The 24,228-nt window shown below is 40.0% G+C and overlaps 1 protein-coding gene across 1 annotated transcript in view; it reads right to left on the bottom strand.

Moving 5' to 3' along the window:
* Window positions 1-602: 602 nt before the first annotated feature.
* LOC117524846 (interferon alpha/beta receptor 2-like) overlaps window positions 603-24,228 on the bottom strand; it is a 30,514-nt gene continuing 6,888 nt past the window's right edge. The window contains exons 3-7 of the mRNA XM_034186662.1: window positions 21,230-21,408; window positions 17,182-17,342; window positions 7,054-7,219; window positions 3,346-3,434; window positions 603-1,610 (exon numbers count right to left, since the gene is read on the bottom strand). Coding sequence (XP_034042553.1) covers window positions 1,476-1,610; window positions 3,346-3,434; window positions 7,054-7,219; window positions 17,182-17,342; window positions 21,230-21,408 — 730 coding nt within the window. The 3' untranslated portion in view covers window positions 603-1,475. The remainder of the gene's footprint in view (window positions 1,611-3,345; window positions 3,435-7,053; window positions 7,220-17,181; window positions 17,343-21,229; window positions 21,409-24,228) is intronic.

Below are 24,228 nucleotides of genomic sequence, written 5' to 3'. Positions count from 1 at the left end.
GACTGTGAATAACCAACATCTTTTGCAACATTGCATGATGATTTACTCTCTTTTAAGAGTTTGATAATCCTCTCCTTTGTTTCAACTGACATCTCTTGTGTTGGAGCCATGATTCATGTCAGTCCACTTGGTGCAACAGCTCTCCAAGGTGTGTTCACTCCTTTTTAGATGCAGACTAACGAGCAGATCTGATATGATGCGGCGTTAGTTTTGGGGATGAAAATTTACAGGGTGATTCCATAATTTTTTCCTCAGAATTGAGTGATTCCATATTTTTTTCCTCTGCTTGGTCTAAAAAAGTAACCGTTACTGACTGCCACAATCTTTTTTTCTTGATTTCGTATAGTGTTTCTTAAAGCCAGAAAGTTGTCATTTGAAATGACTTTAGTTTTGTGTCATGTCTGTGATCTGCTTTTTTTCTACAAAATTAAACAACTGAATGAACATCCTCTGAGGCTGGTGATTCCATAATTATTGCCAGGGGTTGTATATGTACTGTACCTTCTAGTTTTCTGTATTGTCTGAAGTACCAAACATGTACAAGAAACAGCTAATACAACGTAGGTTAGTATTAATAAATAACACAAGACGCGATCATATTTATAGATCTCTTTATTGAGAAGACAGAAGTTAAGGGCCCTGTGACAGTGGAGCATGAATGCTGTACAAATCACATGAATTGGAAAAACAAACAGAATTCAAGCTGCATTCATACGGGACAGATGTCCGTACAGCCATGTACAAATACCCAGAATGTGGTATGGAGCCAGCACGAATGATTCGCACAATTAGTAGTTCGACTGCAGGTCAAATTGCATGAATGACGTTTGAATGTCCATTCCTACAGCAGTATGAATGCGGTACGACTGACTCCACCGCCGTTTGGAAAAATTCCAAACGGCATGCTCTAGTGTGACGGGGGTTTAACTGTTTAATGGAGATTTAAAAAAACAAAAACAAATTCAAAGCAAACATACACCATGAAATTTTAACGGAATGAAAATTCATTGTTGCCCTGTTTATAAGTAACATTGAAGATCCAGACAACTCACAGCCATGCTCACACTTTATGGTTATTAAGCAGAAATTATGATATAAGACAGAAATAAGGATGCAGTTACAGTGAATTAAACCAAAAAACTCTGATAAAGTCGAGTTTCTGTGGTTGAGACACACATTGGTTAATGGATTTCTAATGGTTAACTTAATTTCTATTCCATTGGTTCACTTATTTGTCAAGTTATTAAATGTTTTAATACCTAGAATCTTTTGGCTTTTCATTTGTTCATCAAACAAGAACAAGGTCAAAGTTAATTTAATGAACTAACAGGTCAAAGTAAATGACTTTCAAATATAACAGTTACAGATTCAGTATTTTATGGAAGTCTCTTTCCCAAAGACTGCAAACTTTGCCTTTAAACCTCCAATTCTCACGTATGCAGTTCCATTAAAGTTGTCTTCCATCTTATTTCCAGTTAAAATCCTTCTTCCTCTTCATGTTTGTAGATGCCACTGCTGCTGCTGCTCAGTGCGTGAGTGCAGACGGCACAGAAGACAGTCGGACTGCGGCGGTGAGCTTCATGGTTTTGTGCTCGGAGGAAAAGGCAAGACTAAAGATGAGATTAAAGATAAGATAAGAGGCCTGAGAGGGAGATTTGTGCTTAAAAGCAGGTAACTATACTCAACAAAAATATAAACGCAACACTTTTGGTTTTGCTCCCATTTTGTATGAGATGAACTCAAAGATCTAAAACCTTTTCCACATACACAATATCACCATTTCCCTCAAATATTGTTCACAAACCAGTCGAAATCTGTGATAGTGAGCACTTCTCCTTTGCTGAGATAATCCATCCCACCTCACAGGTGTGCCATATCAAGATGCTGATTAGACACCATGATTAGTGCACAGGTGTGCCTTAGACTGCCCACAATAAAAGGCCACTCTGAAAGGTGCAGTTTTGTTTTATTGGGGGGGGATACCAGTCAGTATCTGGTGTGACCACCATTTGCCTCATGCAGTGCAACACATTTCCTTCGCATCATCCGTGAAGAGAACACCTCTCCAACGTGCCAAACGGCAGCGAATGTGAGCATCTGCCCACTCAAGTCGGTTACGACGACGAACTGGAGTCAGGTCGAGAACCCGATGAGGACGACGAGCATGCAAATGAGCTTCCCTGAGACGGTTTCTGACAGTTTGTGCAGAAATTCTTTGGTTATGCAAACCGATTGTTCCAGCAGCTGTCCGAGTGGCTGGTCTCAGACGATCTTGGAGGTGAACATGCTGGATGTGGAGGTCCTGGGCTGGTGTGGTTACACGTGGTCTGCGGTTGTGAGGCTGGTTGGATGTACTGCCAAATTCTCTGAAACGCCTTTGGAGACGGCTTATGGTAGAGAAATGAACATTCAATACACGAGCAACAGCTCTGGTTGACATTCCTGCTGTCAGCATGCCAATTGCATGCTCCCTCAAATCTTGCGACATCTGTGGCATTGTGCTGTGTGATAAACTGCACCTTTCAGAGTGGCCTTTTATTGTGGGCAGTCTAAGGCACACCTGTGCACTAATCATGGAGTCTAATCAGCATCTTGATATGGCACACCTGTGAGGTGGGATGGATTATCTCAGCAAAGGAGAAGTGCTCACTATCACAGATTCAGACTGGTTTGTGAACAATATTTGAGAGAAATGGTGATATTGTATATGTGGAAAAAGTTTTAGATCTTTGAGTTCATCTCATACAAAATGGGAGCAAAACCAAAAGTGTTGCATTTATATTTTTGTTGAGTGTACAAGTGCTGTTGTGGTCAAGTTGTTATAAATGCACATTTTAAAACCAGAATTTGTAGCTGCTCATGGTAACGCTGAAGAAATGTGGAGAGAATTCTATTTTATTTTATTTATTTTTTTGTTAAATAATTTTGAGGCATTGCGACAAAGATTAGAGTATAGAAAGCCATCCAGTGAAAGGGGAGGTCACATTCAACTAAGGTCCAATGGCCAGAAACTGAATGACATGGCCTGCATCGATTTAACCCTCACTGCACTCATAAACATTTATTATTTTGTATAATAATCATTTTTATGCCTTATTTCAGACACAGTAAAAGTTGTGTCATTGAGAACATTTTCATTCATGGAAGGCTGTATAAATTACAGATTTACTAGATATTTGTGGAAAATTGACAACAGAACCTTTTCATGCTATTTTAAACAGGCAGAAAATGGGTAGGACATGAAAACACTAAAATTAGCCAGTTGATTATTATTATTATCATCACAGCATCCTGAGGTACAGTGGGGTGTGTAACAAGCATTATGGGTAGGTATTATTGCAGTACCTTGAGGGCTCTCTGACTGCTTCCAAATAGTAATCCAATGACGAGTACCAGCAAACAGAAAGTACCAACCAAACCAAGGACAATATATACTGTCAAAGGAAAAAAAGAGGGACATGATCATTAGCACATTAACAGCTTCTTATTATTTAGATGGTAAATGTGAAATATTTTGGGATTAATGGAGTGTAAAATAGGGTTTCCAAGAAGTGGGCTTCTAACCAGATGGTCACATTTAATTCCTGGTCAGACAGGAAAATCATTAAGGTTTCCACTGGAATATAAATCTGCTATTTAATTTGGGATTGTTTTGTGCATTGTTGCAGTGTACTTTTTATTATTGTCATTCATTCTTTTATTATTCGAGTTTATTGTGTTTTGATTCCTGGGAAAATCCTGCATATATATTCATCACTCACTCACTCACTCATCTTCAACTGCTTATTCAGTATCAGGTTGCGGGTGCAACAGCTCCAGTAGGGGATCCTAAACTTCCTTTTCCCAGGCCACATTAACCACCTCTGACTGGGGGATCCCGAGGCATTCTCAGAACAGTGTGGAGATATAATCTCTCCACTTAGTCCTAGGTCTTGCCCATGTTCTCCCCCAAGCTGGATGTGCCTGGAACACCTCCCTATGTGTCCAGGGGGCATCCTTACCAGATGCCCGAACCACCTCAGCTGGCTCCTTTCAATGTGACGGAGCAGCGGCTCTACACCGAGCTCCTCACGAATGACAAGAGTTCTCACCCTATCTGAGGGAGACCCCAGCCACCCTCCAGAGGACACCCATTTTGGCCACTTGTACCCGTGATCTAGGTCTTTCATTCATGACCATAGGTGAGAGTAGGAATGAAGACTGACTGGTAGTTGGCACTGTCCCAGACCTCCATGCAATGTTGAAGACACATCTCATCCAAGACAGTCCCTCCACACTAAGAACCTTCAGCATTTCTGGACGGATCTCATCAACCACCATGGCTCTGCCACTGCAAAGTTGTTTGACTGCCTCAGTAACTTCTACCAGGGAAATTCACAATGATCCCCCATCAGCTTCTAGCTGTGCCTCTACTACAGAGAACGCTCCAGTCTGATGCAGGAGTTCCTGAAAGAGCTCCTTTCAGCACCCAAATATCCAATATCCCATCCTTACTGTATACAGCTTGGATGGTTCTCCGTTTCCTTCTCCTGAGGTGCCGCATGGTCCTCCAGAAGCACCTTGGTGTTGACAAAAAGTCCTTCTCTGTGATTGCTTCAAACTCCTCCCACACCCGCTGCTTTGCCTTCCCCACTACAGAGGTTATTCCCTAACAGTTAATAATGAATGTGTGATTTGTGGTATATAAATTGCACCAGAGCACAAATTTCATAAAAAAGAGAAAAAGAAGTGACACCATATTTCACACTATAAGGCCCTGTGAATATATATATATATATATATATATATATATATATATATATATATATATATCATATTGACCCAGGACGTCGTGACAGAACAGAGAACTTTCAGAAGAGGTCGGGATCAGCAGTTTATCCGGACATTCCACTGTTAAAGGAGATTTTATTAATGAAAGATGTGCGGACGGGTCCGCGCGTCGGGACGCAACCGGCACAGGAAAAACACCTCCGTGTTGATAACCATTTGTAAAAACCAGGTGGCTTTTGATGGCTTTCAGTTGAGTGAGTATCTGAGAAATTGTTTAACAGCTGGACATGTTCCAACTTGTCCTTAAGGCTTCCAATGGAGGTGTTTTTCCTGTGGCGGCGCACGGCGCCGGCTGCGTCCCGACGCGCGGACCCGTCCGCACTTTCTTTCATTACAAAATCTCCTTTAACAGTGGAATGTCCGGATAAACTGCTGATCCTGACCTCTTCTGAAAGTTCTCTGTTCTGTCACGACGTCCTGGATCAACAGAGGCTTAAATTTGGAAGCTTTCAGCTCGAAACAGGCAGACAGCGGCGGCTCAGGGCGCGTTGCGACGTCCCGCTCCATGGGCAGTCCTTAAAGCGACAGCAACAATCCATAATCTCTCATCAGCCGATAAAATTTTCACAGAAAACCAGCCGAATTTCTCGAATGATGTCCACTTCGATGTGCCTCACAGTTTTGGAAAAAATTTTGATCAAGCAAAGCGTCAGTCTCTCAGGACGTTCTCAGACAAAGAGATTCCGACAGGAGGGGTGGACCACTCCTCACTCAAAGCCAGCCCACAGGCGAATGACGTAACCGACAGGCGTGAAAAAACTCTTGCATGCCTACGAGGGTTCAAGCTTGTCTGATGTAATCGCACGTGATTCAAATCCATATAGTTTTTTAAAAAAATAAAACGGTCGGTTTCTTTTCTAATAGACCTCATATATGAAACCGACCGTTTTATTTTTTAAAAAACTATATGGATTTGATTCATATGTTTTTACATCAGCCAAGCTTGAACCTTCGTGCGCATGCATGAGTTTTTCCACGCCTGTTGGTGACGTCATTCGCCTGTGAGCACGCCTTGTGGGAGGAGTGGTCCAGCCCCCTCATCGGATTTTCATTGTCTGAGAAGTTGCTGAGAGACGTCATTTAATTTTTTAATGAAAGACGTGTGGATGGATTGGCCACAGGAAAAACACCTCCGTGTTGATAACCATTTGTAAAATCCAGGCGGCTTTTGGTGGCTTTCAGTTGAGTGAGTATCTGAGAAATTGTTTAACAGCAGGGCATGTTCCAACTTGTCCTTAAGGCTTCCAACGGAGGTGTTTTTCCTGTGGTGAGCGTGCCGCGCCGGCTGCGAGCCGACGCGCCAATCTGTCCGCACGTCTTTCATTAAAAAATCTCCTTTAACAGTGGAATGTCCGGATAAACTGCTCATTCCGACCTCTTCTGAAAGTTTTCTGTTCTCTCACGACGTCCTGGGTCAACAGAGGCTTAAATTTGGAGGTTTTCAGCTTGAAACAGGATGACAACGTCGCCTTGGAGCGCTGCGCGACGTCCCGCTCCGTGGGAAGTCCTTACAGCGATAGAAACAATCCAAAATCTCTCATCAGCCGTTAAAATTTTCACTGAAAACCAGCTTAATTTGTCGAATGGTGTCCACTCGGATGTGCCTCACAGTTTTCAAAAAAATTTTGATGAAGCACAGCGCCAGTCTCTCAGCAACTTCTCAGACAAAGGAATTCTGATGAGGGGGCTGGACCACGCCTCCCACAAGGCGTGCTCACAGGCGAATGACGTCACCGACAGGCGTGAAAAAACTCTTGCATGCCCATGAGGGTTCAAGCTTGGTTGATGTAATCACACGTGATTCAAATCCATATGGTTTTTTAAAAAATAATAAGGTCGGATACTTTTCTAGTAGACCTCGTATATATATAAATCATGTGTTTCTTCTTCACAATAATTGTCACTATTTATATAAGACTTTCACAGGAATCAAAGTACTAAACAAAATAAGCATAAATGCCAATAATCATTTCACAAAAATCCCAAATTAAGGACCTGATACTACAGAAAAAAGGTGTGATTTATACTCCAGTGCAACTTATATTTAAACTCCAGATGGCATATGTAAGGTGTAGCCATTGCTCCTTCTTGTTATTTGTGTTCTTTTTCTTCAATAGCTACACTTTCCGTCTATGTGATTTAGGTTGATACCGAGCTGTGCTCTCGGTTTGTTGCGTTTGTGGCCGGTGGATGACGGCAGTGAACGTGTGGACTTTGCTGTACCTGATGAACTGTGGTTCTGAGGAGGGCTGGTGAAGGCGCAGTGTGGTTTACTGGGGACAGAGTTGGAGGTGAACACTGATTTTACTGTCACCACCACGCAGTACTCTACACCCGGCTGCAGGTAAGAGACCACGCTCTCCTCTTTGTAATGGACTTTCAACCTGAACTGCAAAACAACATGACATATTAGTCAGCGGTATGAACACTGAAGACATTCAATAATAACTGTGGAAAATAAAGAATTCAAGGAAGGTACTATCCATGAAAGTTTTGTTCAAGAATAAATTCACTTTTTTAGCCAGTCTAATCCTATTAAATGATTACTGGCCAATCTAATCTCTGAGTGTTGTACTTGCCTTGAGTATTGCTTTGTTTGTGTGAAATCCTTTTTGGAAATTATAAAGGAATAAATGGAATAAATGGGGGTTGTTGTCCACCACGAATACACTATTGAATCAAAATTAAAACAAAGTAGCATGAGCAACCTATTTCGTAATCACTAGTACATTTGTGGAAATCCCTTGGTGTCGAGAAAGATCGTCTCCTGATCGATTCCCAGACGGGATATCTACATCTAGGGTCAATCTAGAGATCTCTCTGCGTGGGTTTGTTTAAAGTGGGAATGCTGTTGCACGTCGACAAACACACGATCCTTGACCCTTAGCTTAACCTAGCTTACTTGTGTGAAGTGCCTTGAGGCAACTTTGTTGTGATGTGGCACTATATACACTCAACAAAAATATAAACGCAACACTTTTGGTTTTGCTCCCATTTTGTATGAGATGAACTCAAAGATCTAAAACTTTTTCCACATACACAATATCACCATTTCCCTCAAATATTGTTCACAAACCAGTCTAAATCTGTGATAGTGAGCACTTCTCCTTTGCTGAGATAATCCATCCCACCTCACAGGTGTGCCATACCAAGATGCTGATTAGACACCATGATTAGTGCACAGGTGTGCCTTAGACTGCCCACAATAAAAGGCCACTCTGAAAGGTGCAGTTTTATCACACAGCACAATGCCACAGATGTTGCAAGATTTGAGGGAGCGTGCAGTTGGCATGCTGACAGCAGGAATGTCAACCAGAGCTGTTGCTCGTGTATTGAATGTTCATTTCTCTACCATAAGCCGTCTCCAAAGGCGTTTCAGAGAATTTGGCAGCACATCCAACCAGCCTCACAACCGCAGACCACGTGTAACCACACCAGCCCAGGACCTCCACATCCAGCATGTTCACCTCCAAGATCGTCTGAGACCAGCCACTTGGGCAGCTGCTGAAACAATCGGTTTGCATAACCAAAGAATTTTTCTGCACAAACTGTCAGAAACCATCTCAGGGAAGCTCATCTGCATGCTCGTCGTCCTCATCAGGGTCTCGACCTGACTCCAGTTCGTCGTCGTAACCGACTTGAGTGGGCAAATGCTCACATTCGCTGGCGTTTGGCACGTTGGAGAGGTGTTCTCTTCACGGATGATGCGAAGGAGATGTGTTGCACTGCATGAGGCAAATGGTGGTCACACCAGATACTGACTGGTATCCCCCCCCAGTAAAACAAAACTGCACCTTTCAGAGTGGCCTTTTATTGTGGGCAGTCTAAGGCACACCTGTGCACTAATCATGGTGTCTAATCAGCATCAGCATCAGCATCGTTCAAGCAAGCGACTAACATATGTCATGCTGCCTTCAGCAATCCTTGGTTGGGAGGTCTGACAGGGGGCATGGTGTGTGCTGCACATTTATACAACGATACCATGATAAAACAGAAACAAACCCTCTATTCCAAAGCAGACCAAAGTAGTGGCTGGTTTATATATATATATATATATATATATATATATAATATATATATATATATATATATATATATATATATATATATATTCTATTTCTACCTCATTTGCTTACTTTATTGTACTGTTACAAGTATTATTATTATTGCTTATCCTTGCACACGCTGTTTGATGCACATTTTCCTCTACTTGCACCCATCTCGTGTGTTTTATAAGAGCTGACGTAACGTGAATTTCTCCTCTCTGAGATCAATAAAGTCTTATCTTATCTTGTCTTATCTTATCTCTTAATAACATTATCAGCCTTTGGTTGAGCCGTTATTGAGTGTCCATGCAAAATAATGGTAACCTCTAGGCAGGTAATGCCCTAGTAAGAGATAGCAATGTCAGTTAATATACCTTTATTGTCAAGTTTTATCATTAACCCTTTAACATCGAAAGAGTTTGCAGTAGAATGCAGTAGATCTCACATGCTCTACCAAACAGAGCTAAAACAAATCTGTTTCAGATGCAACAACAGCTCAGTGGGTAGAGTTGGTCATCCTTTATGCAAAGAGGTGAGGGTTTGTTGGTTAGAGCTGCCACTGTCTGTACTGAAATGTCCCGAACTTCACTCAGCACCAATCTGTTGCTGGTTCTGAGATCAGCACAGTGTATGTGAACCTCTGGTATAGTGTGTAAATGAATATTATCATAAGTCTTTAAAATCCTGTGGCAAATCCTTGAATGTTAGCTGAGCTCATTCAAGTATTCATTCACTCAGTTGTGCTCCCACGAGGCGTGGTCAGGCACAGTGTTTGTGCATTGCTATAGTGTGGCAGCAGAATGTGATTTCACTGTAGATCACTAAAAACCTGGTTTAGGTTCAAGTTTATACAGCACAATAGTCACATACGTATAATACACGGATGCGTACACACTCTTCTTGCACCCAAAATGTGCAGTTTTGTGCAAATCCTGCAAACGCCATGCTGACTGCATGGTCTTTTATTGAGATCAGTCAAAGGCAATAATCATTCTGTTTAATCAGCATCCTCATATGCCAGGTGGATGGATTATTTTGGCAAAACTGAAGTGCTCACAGACAGATTTTAAAGCATTTGTGGACAAATTTCAAGGAAAATAATTCTTTTGTGTGCACAGAAGTCTTAGATTTCATTTTACTTCAACCCATAAAAAAAGGAGTGAAAATGCAAACTGCATTTTGATTTTTGTTTGGTGTACAGTATTTGTTGTTTATTTAAATTTTGTTAAGATTACTCTTATAGTTGTGCAGGTTTAAATGTTTTAATTGATATACATGCTTACTGAAAAAAAAATCGCTTGTCTTTACTGTCGTGATATTATACTCATGTCACCCACGTGTCACATAAATCTATACAGCAGAGGTCACCAACCCTCTTTCTCTCTTCCAGTTTCCCCCGAAAACTATTTTTTTGTGCCTTCATGAGATGATGTTCAGACTACCAGCTCTCAATATGCACAAAAGAAGTACACACTGGTGAAGAGCACACAGCCAAATATTTCTTTTTTTAAAAGTGGATCCAACAGAAAATTTGAAATTGATGAGACAAATGCATTATTTCAGAGCTGAGAAAAAGGAAAAATGCACAGAAGCCTGGACATTTATTTCATTTTGAAGACAGTACGGGTGGCCCATTTATTCACTGTCTTATCCCACGCTATTTGCTCATAATAAATATTACATCACTCCACCACCTTATACAAACTACATCATCTCATCAGAATACAGCTAAACTCAGTAAGCTGTCAATGACAATGGCAATCTTTGTCAAAACAAAACGTAACAATGAGAATACCAGGTCAGTGATGAGGGCTTCATTACTGTGGACGATTCCTGATAATTTGAAGTTTTTGGATGTAACTCTATAGATCGTTACTGCTGGTTCAGATTGGGCTGGAATTTATATACACACACACACCACACACGCGCCTAATACACATGTGGCGGGAATGTGTGTGGCATGTACTGTATAAATTCCAGCCCAATCTGAACCAGCAGTTAGGATCTAAACAGTCACATCCGAAACATTCGAATTGTCAGGAATCATCCGCATAGAATCGTCCGCCCTCTTCGCTGACCTGCAGCAGCTAGAGGACGAAGAAGAAATCATTGTCTAGAATCGTCCGCACTGACGATCCAAAAATGGTCCAATCCAAATTTTCCTTTAATACAGTAGTCTAAATTTTCAGAGTCTACAATTTAACCGCGAGTAAAGCTGAATCGCGACTAACGTGTGTGTAAGTTAACAGGGCTCACCTGTAATATTTTATGGCAAATTAATTCTTAAAAATAGATAATTAGATAATAGATAATAGATAATTCTTAAAAATAGAAATAGATCTACTAATATTGTGCTTCCTTCACTTCATTTAATGACAATAATAAATTAATTCTAAACTGTACGTACCTTGCTGTTTTTTTGGCAAATGCAACAGCTTGCAGCTTTGTTCAACGGTGTAGGAATTGTACTTCCTTTTTGTGACATCACTGGTAGAAGGAGTCGCTCCCTCAGGAGTCAAATTACTGATATACTGTCCATCAGCACATGTACTCGAGTAGGAGGCTGCCATTTGAACCCATGACTGTTCACATGGACAATCAGCCAGCCGGTGAGTCTGGTGGCGAACATATGTGACCTGGTATTGCTGACCGAATGGTCGCCCTAAAAATCGGTCCGCCCTGCCTTCACTGCACATGCATCATTTCTAAGCATCAGCTACGAGCCACGGATTATCACTGCACTCCAGTCATCATCTATCTCAGCGACAGATATCTGAAGCTTTTGTACAACAATCATTTCCACATAAACTCAGCATTATTTCGAATTAATAGACGGCGGGCCGATCAGAGCACCAAAGCAGCACTGCAGACGTTTGACATCTGCGCCTATGTCACTTTTGAGCATCAGCAGCGAAATGAGACAATTATCACCTTGTTTCTGCTTAAAAACAGCCTCGTTTCTACTTAAAACTGACTTTAGAATGATTTAAGAGGTTTTACCTTGTTATCTGATGTTAATAATTACATTACTCCCTTTGATCACTTTGGGTGTAGACAGTCAGACTCAGAGAGTCAGACTCAGACGTGCTGCTGTACTCCCAAATGACCAGTGTTGCCACAGTTACTTTGAAAAAGTAATCCAATTACTGATTACTGATTACTCATTGAAAAAGTAACTTAGCTACCTTACTGATTACTAAATTGTAAAAGTAACTAAGTTAGATTCCTTGTTACTTTTTTAGTTACTTTCCCCTGCTGCTGACAACAACCCTGTGGCACCTCAACATGACAATGATACCTGTTTTGCCAAAACTCACTTTATAGTCACCCTTTCTTGACTTCAATGAAAATAAATACTTGTTTTATAAAAAGTAAAATAAAGACCTCTTTCTTGACCTCATATTTAACTGTTGACAGCACTGTAACAGTAAAACTTGCAATTTCTAACCTACACTGTTTATAAATGTAACTATTAAATTCTTTCTAACATTTTTCTAACATTTAAGTTCTCTCTAAACATTTTACTTGTCGAAATTATTATTATTATTATTATGAGTAGTATTAGTAGTTGTAGTAAACAAAAATGGCTTCAAAACTGGACCTTTAATCTAGGGGTGTTGTGGGGGGGGGCATCCTTGTCCCATGTCCCCATTCCATCTGGATTCGCCCCTGCTTTGGTGTTTGAGCACAAAGAATGGATAACATTTATTTATGCAGAAAACATGACCAGATTTACAGGTAAGAAAGTTTAATTGTGTTTTCACATCATGTGGTCCTCAGAAAGAGAGTTTAGGTGCATTTGCAAAATAGTGTTAGTTGTTGACGCGTCGCGGAGGATCAGCTGTTTTTAACGAGCAGATACGGAGCGGCTCAGCTCAGAATTCTAAATAAAGGAGGGAAAAAAGTATAAAATGTCTTTGTAAAGCTCAGTGCAGGTGTGCTGTTGTCACCGCGCTTTAAGAGGTGAGGACGAGTCGTAGCTGCTACTGAAAACCGCAGATGAAAAGCTCACAGCTCTCTTAAAGTGGGCAGTTCAGTCGAAGCCCGACCTCCTGCCCACGGACCAAGTTTAATGCTGCTGTCGACCCACAATGAAAAAATAATAGTAACGCACAGTGACTTGGAGAAGTAACTTTAATCTGATTATTGATTTGGAAAGATTAACGCGTTAGATTACTCGTTACTAAAAAAATGGTTAGATTAGAGTAACGCGTTACTCTAATGCGTTAAGGGCATCCCTGCAAATAACGCATCCGCAGTGAAGGCAAGGTGGAGCAATTTTTAGGGGGGGACCGTTTGGTCTGCGACAATAGCCTTTAAACAAGACAATGGTATTTAAGGCAGGTGTTTATTTTTCTGGTAGAGTTTTGACCTGGCCCGTATTAAAAGTCAGGTGTTTAATCAAGAAAATACGTATATTATTTATATATATATATATATATATATATATATATATATATATATATATATATATATATATATATATATATATATTTATTTATATTATTTATATTATTTTATTATTATCTCATATATTATTTAAAATTTGGCTTTTTGGGTTAAGTGTCCAACAGTGCATACTTTGTCATATTTTTTTGTTTTAACGAGAATATGGTAGAATCAAAATACTGAAATTTAAATGACATGTGTTGTAGTTTCCCAGCTGTTCTGGTGTATATTGTTAAACTTGTACACTAGAAAAAAACACAATGAAACTGTCTTTGTTTTTCTCCCTGATCTCTTGATAATTTAGCCACAATTATCTGATCTAATCATTGTCCACCTTAAGCGGTAAAAATGTGGGTTGATGTAAATCATATTGGAACTATAATGAGTTGAAGTTTCTTGTGTCATGTTCACCGCTGCTTCCTTGTAAACAGGAAAATGGGAGCCAGTGAGAGGAAGCCGTGTGGTCAGAACCAAACTCAGTGAAACTCGAACCATCAGAGGAAACCTGACTATGTCTACGACAGCAGCGCCTCAGTATTCTTAACAGTTTTTCAAAGAGATGCAGCTTTGCGGGTTTGCTGTTTTGATTTCTTGGTATTCTACATTGCACTGCGAGGTTTCATTATAGCCAAACACTATGGATTAACACGGTATGAAACTCCACGCAAACCACGCTGTAGAGCTGCAAAACGTCTCTGTTGTTTCCCCAAAAATAACACAAGCCTTTGGTGTTTTTTTCTTTCTTTCTTTCTACTGTAAGTCTTCTATCTCAGAACATAAACCTTTGCTTACACACACACACACACACACGCACCTATCAGTTCATTAGACTGTATTTAATTTACATCCCCAAATCAGAAAAAAAATTGGGACGGGATGGAAAATGTGATTAAAAAAAGAAAAAACCTGGAGGGAACCCACACAAGTTTTTAAAATTTGCATTTTTGTGTTGCAAGGTGAAGTCTGGATTGAAAAGATGTTCCCACTAGCTTGGCTAATGGGGAATTCCCCTTTGACTGACCTGGTAGAGTTCTGGTCTTTAGTTCCTGCAGTCTGGGGTTCGATCTCACCACCGCCCTGGCCACAAAGGCCCTCCGGTCACATTTGCATGGCCTGTCTGAGTGTACCCTGCTTCTCGCCCAATAGCTGATGGGAAACCTAAGGCCCCAATCCCCCTGAGACCCTTAACTGGAATAATTGGGTTCGGGTATGGATGGCCAGTTACACATACTTTGACTTCGATGTCATTGCTAACAATATGAAGATATTTAATTTTGTGTGGTCAACTTCATTCATGGAGAATTTGGGGCTAGTCGTGGGGAAAGAAATTTGTTAATTAGGGGGTTAGAGCCCCCTCAATACCCCCTGTAATAAGATCCTGGATTACAAGCACGGTCACATATGAATATTAATTACACCATCCTCTCCCATTTAAACAAAAGACATGAAAAACAACACTAGATCTAAAAAGGTGTTCTTTAACTGCAAAACCAAACCACCAGTAATAGTTCATGTGCCCACAACCACGTTTGACTTAATCAGTAGCACCAAGGGTGACTGAAGTGTACCATGGCCGACCCAAAAATGTGTGATAACCAACCCAGAGTGGTAGCTACAGCCAAGTGTGAGTCAATGATGGATTAAACAGAGGTCAAAACTAAACATACTCCAGTCACATTGAAAGATATAACATACTGTTTGTCTGATCACCAGGATTCCCAAAAAGGTACAGTTTGGACTACCTATGACTGAATGTTATGGAGTTACGGGTAAAAACTGCAAACACTGTGACAAAGGCTGGTTTATTTGTCCAGGGGCCAAAAAAAGATTAGAAAGAGATTGAAGATGTAACAGTTTTGACTGTTTTGAATGCTTAGTCTCCAAAGTAACGAGCAAACAATATCAATGTCCACTGGATTCTATGACATACTGTGTTACTACTTGCAACAACTAAGCATAACAGATGGTGAAAACTATTCCTTTTTAAAAAATTCTATTAGCTCAGCTAATCATTTGCACCACTTTTTTTTTTTATCAAAAGTGGAGTAACTTTAATTTTTGACTACTGTACAAACAAAAATCAGCATTTGCTACAGTTTTGCTGTAACACCATAATATTCAGCCATATGTAGTCCAAACTATATGTTTTTGAATCTTTGTGATCAGACAAATAATTTGATATACTTTTCAATATGATTGGAGCATTTTAGAATTTTGACCCTCGTGTAATCCTCCATTGACCCTGTCTTGGCTACCTACTGCTCAGGGAAGGTACTCATGCATTTTTGTGTCCGCTGTGGTATTCTGAGACTGGATTGTACCAAAAACCTGCGTGGCCCATGGACTATGAAGACTGAACTACTACTGAAATTATTAATATTACTACGTACTACTGTGGCATACTGTGGAATTACACTGGAGCTTCTTTAACCCCTCAGACGTCTATGGACTCTTTGGCCCAACCACATCAATGTGTGTTTGTTTTTTTATTGTTTCTGGACACATAAGTGTTAGCTTGATTTAAAAGCTGCAATGAGTGTTTGCATGAACTCATAAAAATCAGTTCAGAATTTTCTCAGGCGAGTCCCATGAAGACATAGAAAAACAAGACAATGCATAAACTACAGAACCTTCCTGGCAGTGGTAATGACACCAGGGTTTGTGGGCAATGTGGTCAAACGGTGGCGAATATGCAGACAAACGTTATTCCACTGAACTCTATGAACTCGTATCATTGCAGTATGTTGCAGTTTGTGTTTTTGTTTCATCAAGTCATGGTCACATCCATCAGTGATGTCATACTGGAACGCATCACTTTTGGGGTTTACAAATGTAAAGCACTAGATGGCAATAAAACCAGGATTTAAAATCTGTCATGTGTCAAACTCTCAGCCTGAAGATGATAATGGCATTAATAGTCTAGGACCTAGGTTAGATATATATTATATGCACATTCTTTAGGAGAGGATAACTCAACATTTCAAGACTAATTTGAAGTAGGACTCGAGATGACAAAGGGTGTGGTCATTTTCGGGATGTTTGTCTCGGATACAGATTTTGGCACATATCCAAGTGGGGTTATATTAGTCTAGAAATGATGTGCATACATGTCCCAGCTAGGTCCTCGACAATGAGTACGGTACACCATTCACACTGTCTGAAAACATTTTTGAATTTTGACCCCCGAGGGGCAGAAATTCAAGTGATCAGACCTACATTTGGTAGTGACATCATAGGTTTTGTGGGGGCTTCTGCTGAGCTTCATGAGAATGCTGGGAAGGACACAGCAACTGCCAAGTGGAGTAAAGAAAGGCAGCATGACATCAACTGATTGCTCTCTTGAACAAAATAAGCCAAGATGGCGGAAAATGCTCCAAAACAGCTTATTTCTGTATAAATCTAATATGCTCTTCATATATTTTGTCAACATGAGCCAAAAAAAAAAAAAACCCTAAAAATGTGATTTTTGAACCCAGATAACATCTCTGAATTTATTTACAAGACATTTTTATGTATGTTAGCGTGCACGCTAACATACTCCAAGCAAGTGGGTCAGGTCACAAGTAATCTCAAAACCTCACACATGCACACACGCACTTCCTCCTGCAGTCTATCTACACAATGCTGTTAGACGGAAAACAATATTTGCTCTGGACCCCCCCACACACACACCAGATAAATATATTCTCTTCATTAAAATGAGCTGCAATTATGCAAAAATGTAATGTTACAAAAATAAACAAATTTTGTCAGTTTTGTGAAATTTGAAAGGCCGTATAGCTTTAAGATTACAAATCTATGATCACCTCTCTGAGTCTCAAATGTCGGACCCTCAGTAATTATTTCTGACCCGTACCTGTGCTCCATCCCTGGTCCTACGCACGAGGAGGTCGAGATCCCTGTAGAGTTTGCGGAGTTGCTCATTCTGCTGGGGTGCCCTTGTTGTGGGAACACTGACCTTAACCAGTAAGCAGTTTCCACAGCCAGACACATACACATCTGGAGGTCCCAACACAGCTGCAAAGAGAAATTTCCCTTAATTAAAGTGTAATGTGAATGGAATAACTGCAAATCAAATATGAGACTAAAAACAGTAACTAGAAGGGCAGTCGTAGAGCCACCAGCAATTCATTCTAAGTACTGTGGAACCCAGGTCAAAAGGTCTGAATATGTTTAAGTCGTTGAATGTCCTTTTGATGCTGGATACCGGCCTCTACCCGTCGGAAGGATTATACAGTATTACAGGGCGACAGAGGTGAAAACGTTCAGCACATTCATCATTATTTCAGTCGATTTATCAGTGCTGCTTTTGTGTCATGAGCATCTGCAGAAGAATTTTTATTTATTTATTTTATTGTTTTTGGCTTGCCCCGGTTATCCAGGGAAACAACAGGGGACCCGGTAGAGAGCCACAAATACTCAGAATGTCCCAGAGTGCAGGCTGAAATACTGAATCAAACGCTTTATGAAAAATAAACACAAGCTGCAACAAAGCATTGCTGGGGTTGGCTGCACATGAAATAACACTTTGCATCACCATGCAAATCCTGTACCCCCATCACAATAGAATGAGCCCGAATCCCGTCCAAATGAAAATTCGACCCACATTCGAGAGGTGTCGAGGTGCATTCGTGGGCATTGGACAGCATTCTGAGCGCAGTCGAAACAGTCGTGCAGCTGCTTTGAATATTTTGCATATGTTCAAAACATTTGTGGTGCAGCCGAAGTGGAAAAACTATTGAATGGCAGATGAAGTGCCGTCTGACTGCATGCTAAACAATTGGACGGCGTGAAAGTGACATTTGTGACACTCTGATTGCCTTCGGGGGACTTTTGGCATGTTTCCGCCACAACCCAATGTCCCGATTGTGCCTGAACACACCACGAGCCCACCTTGAGTGCTGCTGGATTATATCCTGCCGAACTGCAATCGGGCTGCAATCGTACAGCTTCGAAGTGTATCCTTATCACTCTTACCGCAATCTGGCCCCTGACCAGGTTCTATTACCACGTTTGGAGGCTCATGCACACGGCACGTGCATGAATAAATTGGGGCGGGTCGGCGCACAGTCTGGGTATTCGAACAGCTGTCCTCCGCAATTCTTATTCCCCCCAGATGTGGCACGAATCCTGTTTTATTATTATTTATTTTTTTGACATTCAGCCTGATTCGGCTCAGCTCCTGATCATTCCTACGAAGTAACTTCTTCTTCCTTTGGCTGCTTCCATTACGGGGTATGAAGATTTGGATTTGCAATGATCCGTACTACCAAATTATACTAAATGAATAATTATATGATGTCCATCAACATCCATGATAGTGGAGCGGTTAAGGCAGAAATCGTTCAGTTTTTGAAGAAAGCATGAAACTGGGCACAGTGATCCTATAGGACATAGGGATCATGAAAAAAAAATAGACCCCAAAAAATAACGCCCCCTGGTGGCTGCAATATTGGATTAAAAAAATGGCCATTATTTTCAACATATTTTTGCCATTTACTTTCAAATTAAGGCAGATAAAAGCACAATTCCAAAATATTTACCCATGTTTTTGGGGTCAGGGAATCCAATGGACTCATTTTCAACTTTGTGAGATGGAGGCCATATTGGATTCCAATTCCATTAAAATGAAGATTATGAAAAATATCAGTCCTCTGTAAAGATGGAAGCGTAATTGTAAAAGTTACCCATAAGTAATGAGGAGTCCAATTAACCTATTACATTAATTGCCTGATGCCGGCCATATTGGATTCCAAAATGGCTGCAATTAAAATTAAGTATTGATTATCTCTGCTATTTTAGTGACAAATTCAAAATTCAAGCCTCAGGCCTTTGTATCTATGAAGTAGTGATTGCAATAGTTTCATTCACAATTCATCTACTAGATGTTTGTCATACTGGATTTCAAGATGGCTGCCATATTTCACTCTATTGTCAAAATATTTTTCTTCTATTTTTTCCATGCATCCTACTTAGCATACAGTGCCATATATGTTGAGTATACATCAGAGAATTACCTTTCAAATTAAGTAACTGGTAATAAAGCTCTATGTTTAAATCCTGGAAGGCAGAAATCTAGTTCAAACATGTCTATGCACCATTGCAACTTTAAAGGTAAAATAGATGGGTGGGCTGCCAAATGAATATAAACAAGGCCAAAAGATATGGTTCGTATTAGCCATATCCAGCTAATGCCAGTTCCACATTTCAGATGAATTATTTTAGCCATAGTGGAATAATCTGTATCGCTCCTGGGATACTTCATTATAAAGTGTGTTATTTACAAGAAATTACCTGCGCAAACTGATATTATTGCCCCAAATTTATAAAAAAAAAAAAAAAAATTAAGATTATAACAAACAGCTGATTTATTATAATTAAACGTGTAGATCTGGAACAGAACAAAACAGATTATTTAAAAACTAAAATGCTATCTTATGCTATCTTTGTTACAGCAAACTTGAATATTCATTTTTTTGTTTTGTTTTTGTTTTCAAACAGAATGATTTAAAGTTGCATCAGTAAATGTTTAGTGCTTTAAAAACATATATGAACGTTTTCGTCCATTTCAAATAGCCCAAGTGTGGGGAAATCTTACCCAGATGGCCAAATGTCCAGCAAGTTAATAATTAAAAGTTGCCTTGCTGGCATGTGTCTGATCAATGTCAGAAGCTTATCCATCGTAGCACTACCCATTGCTTTTGCACAGCTGGGTGCAAGTATTTTTAGTTTCGAATGTCTTAAAACATTTGCAATTGCCTGTGCAAGACTTTGTGCAGCCGCATGCAACAAGCTCCAACTGTGTTGACATCTTGATTCAAAACCTGAAAATATAGAGAAAACATGAATACCCAGAAAATTATACTAATTCTTTCAAAAAGCCACAAAAACATTCAAAATTATAACATCACATGTGATAGATGACGAACACCATACTGGCTCAATTTGGCTCATATGGCACCCCATATACTATGAAGCAGCTTGCCAAACATCGTGAAATGCATTAAAGACAAGCATTATTAAGCAAACAAGAGATAAAGAATTTAAATAGGATTTTAAGTTGCACTTTTGCTTTGGAAATTTAGCACTGTCTTAACTGTAATCTCTGATGTATTGGGCAGCTTGGCAGCATAAAATAGTGCCATAGCATCCATATAGGTGTTTTTATTATTACATAACACTGGTATAAGAACCTCAAGACCCTTTGAGGTTGACTTTCATTGATATTTACTGATTTTAGAACCAAAAATACTAAACTTTGATCAACTTCTTTCCCTGCATTACTGTCATTTTTAAGAAAACCAAAGAAAAGTAAAAAACAAGGCAGCCATCTTGAAATCCAATATGGCTGCCATATGACTAGATTCAGAACTTCATTGAAATATACCCTGATACTGAAAACAGTGATAGATGCTGTAATTACTGTCCGTTGCATATCATAAATTGAAATAATATTAAAAATTGGTCAATTTCAGTGGCAATTTTAAAATTCAATATGGCAGCCACCAGGGGGCGCAATTTTTGGGGGTCTATTTTTTTCATGGTCTTTAGGTCCCATAGTATCCCTGTGCAAAGTTTCATGCTTTCTTCAAAAACTGAACGATTCTTGTGAAAAGTTGGTCTTAACCGCTCTACTATGAAGATCATGTCAGAGTGTTGGAAAGCTTTGCTCAATACAGTTTATGATAGACCTTGAAAAAGAAGAAGAAAAATGCATCTACTTATGAGAACATTTGTTTCCTGTGCGCCCCCCCCACCCACTATTTTTGCTGTGAAACCAAGGATTTTGGATTCTGTGCAATCTGAGCAGGTTGTTGGATGAATTATGTCTGTCAAGTCATCACAGTACACTGCATTTGCAGAGGGTACTTCTGATGTGAAGTGTGTTCTTCTTGGTGTCTTACTGTCACTCAGAGGTTGGAACTGTGCAGACATTGTCCAGTTGGATTTCTGTGTGGGCGTGAAGGCCTGAACGCGAGCTCGGTAATGATCGAGTGGTTGCTTGAAAGCTTTGGTGAGGTTACACGTCTGTCTGACAGTCAGCTCCAAACAACCATTCACTGGCCTCCAGGAGTTCTTTGACCTAAACGGAAAAGAACATTTATGGAGAAGGATGTGTCAAACTGTTTTGTCTCACTTGCTTTGTCTTCAAACACTTCTACAATCATGGTGAAAATTATTGGCACCCCTGATGTTAAATTACACAATTCAGAAAATCTTCAGAATTAAATGCGTGGAACCAGTTTTATATAATATTTAATAAACAAGAGCAATCAAAGATTTCTGATTTCTCTCTTGGTCTCTGGACAAGTTCTCCTCCTCTTTTTTTTTCTTCTTCACCCAGTCTAAACCAATTCCTCAAGATAGCCATTATTTTGGAATTCAAATCGACCTTTCTTATCCTATGCTATTTAGTCATAATAAATGACTTCACCTTGTCCTTATTCATAACAATTTCCAGGTTTTCATTCCACCCGGTTACCCTATGATGGAATAAAAACCTGCAGTCATCCTCCCTTCCTGTCCTATACAAGTAAATACTTAACCTCAGGAAGAAAATATAGCAAGGTTACTGCCGTTGATATCATTCATAACTGAAACAAGATCTCACTTAGTGTGCGCTGTGTGTGTCATTATGATACAATAAACCAATACTTATCAGACAGGCTTATGCAAATGTTGATGCTTCAGAAACAAAAGTGAAAGATCTGACTTATCGCTGATCTCTGATTGTGTGTGTCGAACACCATTTCGTCTGAGGTCACATTGCTTCGCTGTAAAAATAAATATAAAATACTGAGATGCTGGAAGAGTTGAAAACATTTTTTAGCAAGAAGAAACTTTTCAGTCATTGTCAATTTCAAATTCAGTCAATTTCAAATGATATAATCCAATTAATGAGGATTTTCTTTAAAAAAGTGAAACTTTATTTGCTGTTTGATCTGTTTTCTTGTGTATAAAATTTGCACTATGTACAGTTATGTCAACCACAATGACAGAAGCCTGTAATTCCTTCAAAGTTGTCATGTGTGACTTGGTGTCTTCCCTCACAAAGTCTTTATTTTCAGAAGAATCTACTCCAGATAGATTTACCATATCATATCATTCAGTATAATCCATCCATCCATCCATCCATCCATCCATCCATCCATCCATCCATCCATCCATCCATCCATCCATCCATCCATCCATCCATCCATCCATCCATCCATCCATCCATCCATCCATCCATCCTCTGAACCCGCTTATTCCAGTTAAGGGTCATTGGGAAGCAGGGTACACCCTAGACAAACTGCCAGTCTGTCACAGGGCCAACACATATATAGACGAACAAACTCACACAGTCAGACCGTCAATTTAGCCAATTCACCTAAGCTGCATGTCTTTTTGGAAGTGGGAAGAAGCTGCAGCACCCAGAGGAAACCCATGCAAACAGGATGAGAACATTAAAACTCCGTACTGATAGGACCAGGTCGGGAGCGAACCCAAGACCTTCTTGCCATGAGGCAAGAGTATTATGCAAAGAATGAATGCAATGGTAAGAATCTTTCACTCAATGAAATATTCATACCATTGCACAAATGAAAATCATTCATTATTTGTTTTATATAATGCCTAAAATAGAGCCTTGTCATTTGAAATTTTATTAACTTATTAATTTAAAAACAAGAGAAAGGGGACTTACAAACAATCCAACATGAACTTTAAATAGCAGTCCAATCCAATCCAAAACTGTTCTCAGTCAACTTGCAAAAACAGTTAGATAGTTCAAAAACAATCTTGATGATGTAGTCCGTATCTGCTGGTGTGCAAATGCAAACTCTGCCATGTTTGTTTTTAAGCTAAGCACCATCACCGCTAGTGCACGCATGCTGTGGCCCCGGTGTGCAATAGCACAAAACGTATAGAACCAAAACGGCATGCTTGAATAGAACCAAAATTGCACGGTAACTGGAACACAATGGCAAATAGTACGAATAACCCGTCACGTGACATACAAACCACCAATCAAATGACAAGGATCTATTTAGGTTTTACATAATAACTACTAAGCCACTGTGCTGCCTGTGCAGTCACATACTGCTCATATTTCTTAATGATTGGTTCAAATGAAGACAAAGACATATGCACTCATCCTGCCACCCAGGATCTAAGGTGGTTCCGTCGCGTGCTGCATACAGTGATGCACGGCATGAGCACATACCTCCATAAAAGTCCAGACTTCAGTGGTCTATGCAGCCTCTTTCTGCTGCCCTGTAAGAGCAATGCATGTCCACCGCATCCAGTTACACCTCATTTTTAGCTCAACACACTCAAGGGTGCACAAATAAGAAAATTATTCTTGCTGTGACCATGAAGTGGGCACCGTGTATGACAATGACAGCTGCGTCAGTTGTACACGAGCAGTGACACTTGCACTGCACATTGCTTTGCACCAGGTGAAAGATACTGTTGATGTTATATATACAGTATTTAAGCATCACAAATCCTTCCCCCCAGTGCCAGATTGTCTTGTGTGCAAACTAGCTTTCTCACATTCTGTTCCAGTGTTGTGATGTATAGTTTCCTCCAAGTGAAGTCTGCTGTCTATTCAACTTCGTGCATCATATGTTTGATCCCTGATTACTGACCTTTTGCTAACTAAACTGGACTCTCCCTTTGCTGTTCCCCTCATGTGCATGGTTACTTTTTGGAACTCATTTATCTGTGTGGTTCTATTTGGTTGTTTCAACATGGATGGCATTATGTATGTACTGCAGCAGCTAACTAGTAAATAAAGACCGTTTGAACTTCCCATGAGAGGCTTTTTTTCTGCTCAGGAGTCTTCAGTTGTGCATCAGTCATTACAGATCTTCGGTATCAGTGTGGGTAAATGTATGTTATGTACAGGAATGAGCATGAA

The sequence above is a fragment of the Thalassophryne amazonica genome, chromosome 14 (assembly GCF_902500255.1).
Source record: "Thalassophryne amazonica chromosome 14, fThaAma1.1, whole genome shotgun sequence".
Taxonomy (NCBI): Eukaryota; Metazoa; Chordata; class Actinopteri; order Batrachoidiformes; family Batrachoididae; genus Thalassophryne; species Thalassophryne amazonica.
The sequence above is the reverse complement of the archived record's forward strand: the minus strand, read 5'-3'. Positions and strand labels throughout refer to the sequence as shown.